Source organism: Prunus avium, chromosome 3 (genome assembly GCF_965620075.1).
Source record: "Prunus avium chromosome 3, drPruAviu1.hap1.1, whole genome shotgun sequence".
In the NCBI taxonomy this organism is placed as follows: domain Eukaryota; kingdom Viridiplantae; phylum Streptophyta; class Magnoliopsida; order Rosales; family Rosaceae; genus Prunus; species Prunus avium.
This window is the reverse complement of record NC_142286.1, coordinates 28,768,535-28,778,270: the sequence shown is the minus strand read 5'-3', so window position 1 is coordinate 28,778,270 and position 9,736 is coordinate 28,768,535. Positions and strand designations below refer to the sequence as shown.

Sequence of the window (9,736 nt, the reverse complement as noted above, 5' to 3'; positions counted from 1 at the left end):
TTAGTAATAAGAATTTAATATAACTATAAAAATTAAGTATTAATTGTTGTCATAAAACCAATTAGGCAGATGAATTTGATCTTTGGATTCTCCACAGCAACACCTTCATAAGCTCCAAAAGCACAGCGGCAGCAACTCTTGGCTCTCTCTCTGATATATTTGTGGGTGTATTGAAATATGGTGAAAAAGTATATGGTATGAAGATGGTCCCCTTAGAGAAAGCTTAGAGTGGCCTTTTATAGTGTAAAACAACGAAACCCTACTCTAAAAAGGCTTGGAAAAACTCTCGTAAAGCAAAACAAAATCCATTTCAATGTAAGAAAACAAGGTAGGAAAGAATCATTCTATGACTTGGAAACACGTCAGCCAACTTTCACTCACATTTTTGGGTCTTTCCACTTTCTAGAAAATTTTGGAAAAATATGAGAACTGTAGCTTGATCTCTAAGATTTCCAAGCATATATCACACGCCACTAGAAAAAATCGGAAAAGTGTTCAACTCTTCAATCATCTACAGCAGTTCTGATCGGATTTTGCTTAGGCTGTCTTGACTTGCAAGTTTGGAGCATTTGGCTTAGTAGAAAATTATGAAACTTTGACACAATGATCTTCAATGTCTTAGCTTTCTTATCCAATTGGCCTTGCACTAAAATTCATTCGAAAAGTCGATTTTCAATCGAAATCCTTCCAAGAGCGCAGAATAGCTGAAAATAAGGAAAATAAGGTAATAATGCTCTTTTTAATTAACTTTCCCTAAAAAACCAAATATAAGAGGTATAAAAAAATATAAAAAATAATGCACTAGTAAAGTACCCCTCCCCCCGGGGGGAAAATTCTATGATGTACACGTACTTACTTTAAAACTATTAGAGTGCAGCTACAATTTTAGAGTAATTAATTCTAGTTTATTGGTTTTTATTATTATTATATATATGTCACAAGTTTGAGACTAGCAGGTTAAGGTTCTATCTGATTCTCTAGTCTCTACGTAGGTATGTTATTTTGTTTTTTATTTGAATTAATCTTGGTTTTTAAAATTTATTGTCAGTTCCTATTCGAATGTTACTGTGAATTTTTTTTTTTGTAATAAAGGTGCACAATTTAGATTTTCGCCCCAAGTCCTAGAAAACTCAAGACCGACCCTGTCTCTCTCCATACGTTCCACAATAGAGATGGCATACAACGTAGAATGCGTAAATACATATATATATATATATATATATATATTGTGTATGCATGTTCTCTAATCGCTCTTTCACTACACAAAAAATGCGGGAACACATTTGAGTTGAGAGTCACTTTTGAATTGGGCAAATTATAATTTATACATCCCCAACAACAAGAGAAGCTCTTTTGAGACAGAAAACCCGTCTTCCATACAAGAGCCGCTAGATGTTAACAAAGTAATAATTTTACAGGAGCTAAATAATATCATACTATGCAAAAAGAAAGTATGTTTCATATATATACAAATTAAGCGCACCAGTAAAGAAGTCCTGGTGAAGGTGGATTGCAATTTTTGTTACTTCTGATTGGCTGCTATTGAGGAGCTGTATCTAAACGAATTTCTCCTTCTTCCACAGGAACAAAACTCACTCGCTTCTGCAAATTCATATATAATTCATGTAAGATATATTGTCTGCAACAACATGATGTGGTAAACTACTCATATCATATAAAACCATAAAATAATTATATTTGTCTCTGCCGATGGATTCCGTCAAAGAATCTTTCAGTTTGCAGAAGTAGCACGTATGAGGAGCTCACAAATTCAATGATATTATGCCACGAGTATGAAATATAAAAGATGCATTTTAAAAAAATAGTTTGCTTCCATGATGTAATGTACTGCTCTTTCCCCATGGCTACTTTGCTTCCATGACATTGTATTTAATATGCAAAAAAATGTCATAAAGCAAGAGACTACGTAGACAATTGTGATTGGTATTTTTCAACGATCGGGAAAATATATCAAATATTTGACCATTTTACAGGCCAAATAAAAAAACATTTGACCATTTTTGTGGGAGGATATGAGAGTTTTCCATGTCGGTGCATTATACAACTACCAAAACATTTGTGGTTGGCATAAATTGCCTAGTGAGATAGAATAATGCTATTTGGAGTGAACTATGTTTCGCTTCCCCTTCTCATTGCAGGGCTCCTCCTAGTGTAGAAGACCCCTCATCTAGAAGCCTTCACTAAAATATTAGAGTCATCATGTGTAGGATACCCTTAAAAGAGATCAAATATTTATAAAAAAACTCTGAGTCACCTAACCATTTGTCTATAGCAACCCAAAATGAGAAATTTCACGTGCAAATCCCCATTTACATTCTAAGGAGTTGACATAGAGGCTTGTTTGTTTGTTTTTTTTCATTTGTTAGGGAGGGTGAGAGGATTGTATTATATTGGGTTGCCTCAAAATTGTCTTCTACGTGAATCGAATCTGGATGCACTTGAGGGGAGGAGGAGAATTTGACCCACTTTTCTAATGTGGTGCCACCCCATGTACGACATGGAAACTTTTATTTAATAATAACAATTATATATTTTATAATAAAAAAACTAGTGAAGCTCCATGCCATCATTAATCTAAGAATGAATGCCATGTATCTCTCAAAACGGCAAAGTTGACTAAAATATAAATTCTGTACAAGCCCTCATAAGTCAAATTTGAGTTCCATCTAATCTGAGTGTATTAAAAACTAATTAGGGTAGGAAGAAGGAACAATGCCATATATTCTTGTGACGTTTTCCATGTACTTGTTGAAGTATTATTAGTATTAAAGAATGGAAAATGTTAGGCTTACCATATTTTGTACTATCTCTCTAATGGAGGTGGGTCCCATTGTATTGATGGGTTCCGTTTCTATTAGAAATGTGGTACACAATGTAGTATAAAAATATGGTAAGCCTAGCAAAAATATGATGTGTGATTATGGTGTTCCATTTGTTAAGATCCTCCTCCTAAAGCTCATTTAACTTCTATGCAAAATTACTCTTAACTTTATCTCCCCATCTAATTTGGGGATTTTAGATGCCTATTCAGACAACACTTTATGAAAAAATTGGTATTTAGGAAGTGCTTCTAATTAAGCAGATTTTTAGTAAGTGCTTCTATTTAGCAAGTGCTTCACGTGAATCGAATGGTTTTCCCCACTAAAAAATAGAAAAAAAGTAACTAAATAATATCTTCTTTGTTTTTTTTGTTAAAGGAAAGGAAGCAGACAAATGAGGAAAGGGATAATACCTCGTGACGCAGCTTGAGGTTCTCTTTGACTCTGATGCTACCATGGCCGGCCGCTTTCCGCTGCTGCAAAACACCTTGTTCACCCTCCTCCTCCACCATGTCCGCATCCACCTTCCCACCATTATTCGCCATATAAAGCTCTATAATCCTCTCAGCAATTTCCACGTCATCATTGCTCTCTTCAACCAACTTTACCATTTGAGCCCTCGGCACCCTCACCTTCATCCTGACCGGACCTTCCGAGCCGGCAGACGCGGCTCGGACACTCGTAAGGTCCGAAACAGACCTTCGAGACAGCATCAGGCACTCGAGCCTGTCCTTGGCACTCACCTGAATGCCAGAACGCACTCTTCTTGGCACTTTTTTCTCTTCCTCTGGAAACTTTGGCAGTTGGACTAGGAAGTATATTTTCCTGGGCCTTAGGTCTTGTTGTGGTTCCAATGGCTTTGCTCTCACACCAAAGTGCTTTACAGCTTCTGAGTTCAAAAGCACATGGCCTGGATAGTCCTTCACCACATCCCATGCTCTTATTGGGGTTTTGACCTTGAAGGTTTCCCCACTGATCTTCATCACCTTTGCTTTGTTTCTTCCTCCAATTGTGTTCCCCATATTATTAGTTTGAGATATCTCTCAATGTAAGATAAGATTCTTGTATATGAAAACAAATACTCATATATATATGTTAATTAATTATGGTGTGAAAGTGGGGAAATTAAATGAGATTCCTCTATTGGGTTTGTGTGTGAAACTGGAATATTAAAAGCTCCATAACGACAAAACTTTGCTTGGTAAGGGAAAGTCATCATGGTATATGGCTACTAGGCCAACCGAGTTTTCTGCTTTTGGAGATGCCCATTGAGAAAAGTGGTGGCTATCTTTTCATCTTTTATATTAATATATGTTCATATTTCACGTCTTTCTTTTCGAGATGAAGTTTGGGCTTTACTTTTTTTTCAGGACAACGTTTTTCATTGGGGAACATTTGAAACGGATAAGATATGTTGAATGGGAGCCGACTCCGTCGATCCGCTTGCATCAGGTACCTCTGTTCATATTTGACTTCGCTAAAGTTTGATCAATTTTGTAAAATTGTAATCAAAGGAAGAATATTTCATTACCGGAAGATTTTCTCTTTACAATGTCAAAGGAATTTATGCACAGGTTTCCTACAATCAAGAGATTAATAAAGGAAAGCAAATCATGTGCAATCAATTACATATAATTTGGCTAATCATTCAATCCCTAATGTATTGGGATTTAGTTGACTTCTCAACACTTCCCCTTAAGTTGAAGAGTAAATATTGTGAACTACCAATTTGCTACTTGCTGTTGAGATGAAGTATATCTTGGAACACTGAATTGGCAAATATGTGCGGTGCAGCTTGGTTGTCAAAGTGTAAAGTAGCTGGTTTTGGGTCTAGGAACGTTGCATGTCTCGCGATAGAATTGCCAAGGAACACGCAATAGCCACTTGTTGACCTCTGTGTTGTTGGACATCCCGCCCAATCTGAATCACAGTATGTCGTCAACTTCATCTCATTTTTAGCAGGAAAAAAAGGTCCTTGTTGTTAATGTAAACAAATCTAGAGAATGTATTCAGAGGGTTTAGAGAGAAAATAGCTCAAAGAGAAGAGAGAGAGATTGAAAATTCTTCGTATATTTCTTATTGAACAGTAACCCAAAGATTAAGGCTTTATATATCTTTAACAACAAAGCTAACTGCCTTAACTATCAACCTTCTAATCTAATGACAAGTGGCAACATCCTATACATTAATCTATATACTCTATCATCCCCCCGCAAACTCATGCTTGGATGATCAAAGCATGAGATTGTGACAGTGAGTGTGAAACAGCGGAGAACTCAGACCCTTAGTCAGAATATCAGCAAACTGCTCTTTGGAGGAGACAAACTGAATAGAGAGCTGTTTCTTTGCAACCCTTTCCCTCACAAAATGAACATCAACCTCAATATGCTTAGTGCGTTGATGTTGAACAGGATTAAAAGACAAAGCAATCGCTGAAAGATTATCACAGAACCAATCCAACTTCATGCCATTTGGACCAATCCAAGGTCGGATGAAGATGTTAAGGCCGAAACGAATTGCTAACTCAGTTTGCACATTTTTGCACCATTTTACATTTTTCCTATCCAAAGCCACCATTGCTACCTAAAGCTCAAATAACTGAATGATAAACACAAAAGAGATTAAAAGCACAGGTTCAACTCAAAAACATAACCAAATCATAAGCTAGAAGGGTACAAAATAATATACAATTGTGAACTGATTAGAATGACTTGCCATTTTTGCAGGTAAAAAGCGAATAATTAGCTATGGATGGAGTAAAACCAACAGCTTGTATGGCTTTAGTGAACTTAGAAAACCATTGGTGAGATGCTTGCTTTAATCCGTACAAGGATTTGTGAAGGCGACATACCAAATGCTCCCCTTGTTGCAGAAGACTTAGAGGAGGTGATATATAAATTTCCTCTCATGTAAATCACCATGAAGGAATACATTGTGGACGTCAAGTTGATGCAAACACTAGTTATGGGCAGCGGCAAGGGCCAGAACACATCTAACATAAACCATCTTGGCAGTAGGAGAAAATGTATCATGGTAGTCAAGACCTTTAGTTTGAGTATATCCTTTGGCCATGAGACAAGCCTTATAGGGCTCAATGGTGCCATTGGAGTGATGCTTGATTTTATAGACCCATTTGCATCTAATGGGTTGATTCCTGGGAGGAAGAGAAGTGAGGGACCAAGTCTGGTTGGATTCCAAGGCCGCTAGTTCAGATTGCATGGCCTCTTGCCAGTGTGGATCAGAAACAACCTCTGTGAAAGTATCATGTTCCATTGGCCGACTAATATTGGAAATGAATTTAAAATGTGAGGGTGAGTAAGAGTGATAAGAAAGAAAGTTAAAAAGGGGATAACGAGTACATGTGGTGCGACATGACAAGGAGTTTGACGATTGCCCAAGCGTGGGTAAATTGACGTGTGAGCAAATTTAATCTTGGAAAGGGGCTGGTTTAACCTTTTGGCGAAGAGAAGGGCAAAGACAAAACAAGAGCTAGGATTTCTCTTATTCAAAATCTTATCCAAATCAATCGTTTAAGTATTATATAAAAAAAAAAAAAAAAATTAAAGTGAATAGTAATTGGCCTTTGCCATGGCAATGGGTAGAAACACAACTTGCTTTTTGCAAGGGCTGGCACTATTCACATGAATAGTAACAACCCTTGCCTTCCCTTGCCCTTTTTTATGGCAAAAGGGTGGAAATGCTCTAAAGTCTATTTCATGTAGGATTCATTTTATAATGTGAGCCCCTATATTGAGTATAATACACTACTATAAAAAACACTTTGCGCGACGAAATAATTTTGTTGCGCAAAGTACAATTTCGTCGCGCAAAGTTTGAGCGACGAAATTTTGGTCGCGCAAAGATCGTAAAGAAAGGTTTTGCGCGACGAAATTTTTTTTTTTGTCTCGCAAAGATACTTTGCGCGACGAACGATAACAACTTTGCGCGACGAATACTAACGTCGCTCAAAGATACTTTGCGCGATGAATATTAATTACTTTGCGCGACGAAAGTTAATGTCGCTTTGCGCGACGAATCCTAATGTCGCGCAAATCTTTGCGCGACGAAATATTCAATTTTTTAAAATTTTTGTTTTTTTAAAAAAAGAATTAAAAATTTTAATTAAAATAAACTAGTTTAATAGTTTGCTCGACGAAATATTTTGTCACCCAAGGTTTTTGACATTTTTTTTTAATTATTTCTCTTATATCAATTTCATTATATTAATTTTTCAAATTTTTACTTTTTAAATTTAATTTAATTGTATGATTTTATTTTTTTTTTAATTACTTTAATTTAAATTGAAATATTCAAAATAAAATTACATATGAAAAATAGTGGTCAAATTATCCAATATATATAATATTCAAAATGTACACATAAATTAACAAAGTACAATAATAAAATCTACAAGCCTATTGTGGTGATAGTGGCGGAGGATATGTTTCGATAGCGTCCAAATCCTCAACTTTAGCCGTCAAAGTCTCGACGATTCCCTACAAAAAAAAAAATAAATATTGTCAAATAACAACAAAATAACAAAAAATTAGAATAAACTCAAAACTAACTCCAAAAACACATATTAATGAAAAAAAAATTAAAGTTTGGAGAGAATATACCTTTTGGCAAGATTTTGAGTGAGTGAGAATGAGAGGGAGAAGTGAGTGTGAGAGAATAGAGAAGATAGTGAGAGAGAGATGAAAGAGTGAGTGAGAGTGAGAGATGATGAAAAGAGAGATAAGAGAGTGAGTGAGAGTGATAGATAGTGAAGAGAGAGATGAGAGATTAAGTGAGAGGAGTGAGTGTGAGAGAAAGGGTAGGATTTGGGGAGAAGGAAAGAGAGAGGAGAGGTAAGAGTAGAAGACATTGAGAAAATGGTGGAGGTGTTATTTTGGTTTTAAAAACCGTATCACTTTGCGTGACGAAACAATATATTGGTCGCGCAAAGTCTCGAAAAATTTTTTAAAAAAAAATTCCAATTTTTGGTGCGTGCCCAAATTTTTAGGGTTTTGCGCGACGAAATTTTGGTCGCTCAAAGTTTTGCGCGACCACAATATTCCCGCTTCCCATTTTTGGTACCCGCCCAAATTTTTCGGGTATACTTTGCGCGACGAACAATATATTGGTCCCGCAAAGTCGTAATTTTTTTTTTTAAATTCCCATTTTTGGTACCCGCCAAATTTTTAGAGTATACTTTGCGCGACGAACTACTATATATTGGTCGCGCAAAGTTGGAAAAAAAAAATTTAAAAATTCGCATTTTTGGTACCCGCCCAAATTTTTCGGGTATACTTTGCGCGACGAACAACTATATATTGGTCCCGCAAAACTTTGCGTGACGAACGACTATATATTTGTCCCACAAAACTTTGCGCGACGAACTATATATTCGTCCCGCAAAGTCGTAATTTTTTTTTTTTTAAAATTCCCATTTTTTGTACCCGCCGAAATTTTTAGAGTATACTTTGCGCGATGAATTATTATATTGGTCGCGCAAAGTCTTAAAAAAATTTAAAGCTACTAATAAATATATATACTATTCAATTTCTTAAGTGTTATACGTACAAAATAAACAATTTTAAAGCTACTCAACGATCCAACCGTCAAACTTGTTTGTTTATAATTCGAGATCATATACGCCAAAATTCAGAAAAAATAAACATTAAGAGATCAAGTAATGGGACAAAACATTTCGACGGTTATAAAAGAAAAATCAAGATTTAACGGTTATTTCAACTCTGATTTTGATGATTTTTTACAGCTACACTCCTTGACGCTATATGAATACAATGACTGCATTCGATCATCAATTGAAAATATTTACACTAGTGGATACCACAAAATCTTATGTTATATTTAATGAAAATATAAATAAACTCTTAATTGTTAGTGAATATATTGTTTTGATGGCATACACATTCTACGAAACTAGTTTCAACGATCCAACCATCAAACTTGTTTGTTTACACATCGAGATCATATACGCCAAAAATCAGGAAAAAAAAAAATTTAGAGATCAAGTAATGGGACAAAACATTTTGACGGTTATAAACGAAAAATCAAGATTGAACGGTTATTTCAACTCTGATTTTGATGATTTTTTTACAGCTACACTCCTTGACCCTATATGAATACAATGACTGCATTCGATCGTCAATTTAAAATATTTACACTAGTGGATACCACAAAATCTTATGTTATATTTAATAAAAGTATAAATAAACTCTTAATTGTTAGTGAATATATTGTTTTGATGGCATATGCATTCTACGAAACTAGTTTCAATGATCCAACCGTCAAACTTGTTTGTTTACACTTCGAGATCATATACGCCAAAAATCGGAAAAAATAAACATTCAGAGATTAAGTAATATGACAAAACTTTTCGACGGTTATAAATGAAAAATCACGATTTAACGGTTATTTCAACTCTGATTTTGATGATTTTTTACAGCTACACTCCTTGACCCTATATGAATACAATGACTCCATTTGATCGTCAATTTAAAATATTTACACTAGTGGATACCACAAAATCTTATGTTGTATTTAATGAAAGTATAAATAAACTCTTAATTGTTAGTGAATATATTGTTTTGATGGCATACGCATTCTACGAAACTAGTTTCAAAGATCCAACCATCAAACTTGTTTGTTTATACTTCGAGATCATATATGCCAAAAATCGGAAAAAATAAACATTCAGAGATCAAGTAATAGGGCAAAACTTTTCGACGGTTATAAACGAAAAATCACGATTTAACGGTTATTTCAATTTCGATTTTGATGATTTTTTACAGCTACACTCCTTGACCCTATATGAATACAATGAACCAATTTGATCGTCAATGTAAAATATAATACATTTAAAATATTATATTTTTCTAACAAAATAA

The 9,736-nt window shown here is 35.0% G+C and overlaps 1 protein-coding gene and 1 long non-coding RNA gene across 3 annotated transcripts; one reads left to right on the top strand and one right to left on the bottom strand.

Annotated features, from left to right (window-relative positions):
* Positions 1-289: 289 nt before the first annotated feature.
* Positions 290-3,989, bottom strand: LOC110755106 (uncharacterized protein At1g66480). Of its 2 annotated transcripts, XR_015834463.1 has the most exons (3): positions 3,254-3,989; positions 1,484-1,602; positions 290-704 (listed from the first exon to the last, which is right to left on the bottom strand). XR_015834463.1 is itself a non-coding variant. In XM_021956272.2 (2 exons), exons 1-2 carry the CDS (start codon positions 3,860-3,862, stop codon positions 1,540-1,542), a joined length of 672 nt encoding a protein of 223 aa, XP_021811964.1. In that variant the 5' UTR covers positions 3,863-3,987; the 3' UTR covers positions 1,300-1,539. The 2 variants fall into 2 exon arrangements, 1 of the variants encoding a protein (XP_021811964.1); XM_021956272.2 differs by lacking the exon at positions 290-704 and having other exon boundaries at positions 1,300-1,602; positions 3,254-3,987.
* Positions 3,990-4,084: 95 nt separating this feature from the next.
* Positions 4,085-6,405, top strand: LOC110755107 (uncharacterized). Its single transcript, XR_002526442.2, has 2 exons — positions 4,085-4,292; positions 4,635-6,405. It is a non-coding gene; the product is annotated as an uncharacterized LOC110755107 (long non-coding RNA).
* Positions 6,406-9,736: the final 3,331 nt, after the last annotated feature.

Bases quoted from the DNA above. Each gene is read 5' to 3' on its own strand.
- LOC110755106 (XM_021956272.2), bottom strand. From the start codon at position 3,862: ATGGGGAACACAATTGGAGGAAGAAACAAAGCAAAGGTGATGAAGATC. The intron at 1,603-3,253 runs GTATTATCCCTT...ATGAATTTGCAG, and splicing joins ACCTCAAGCTGCGTCACGAG to AAGCGAGTGAGTTTTGTTCC.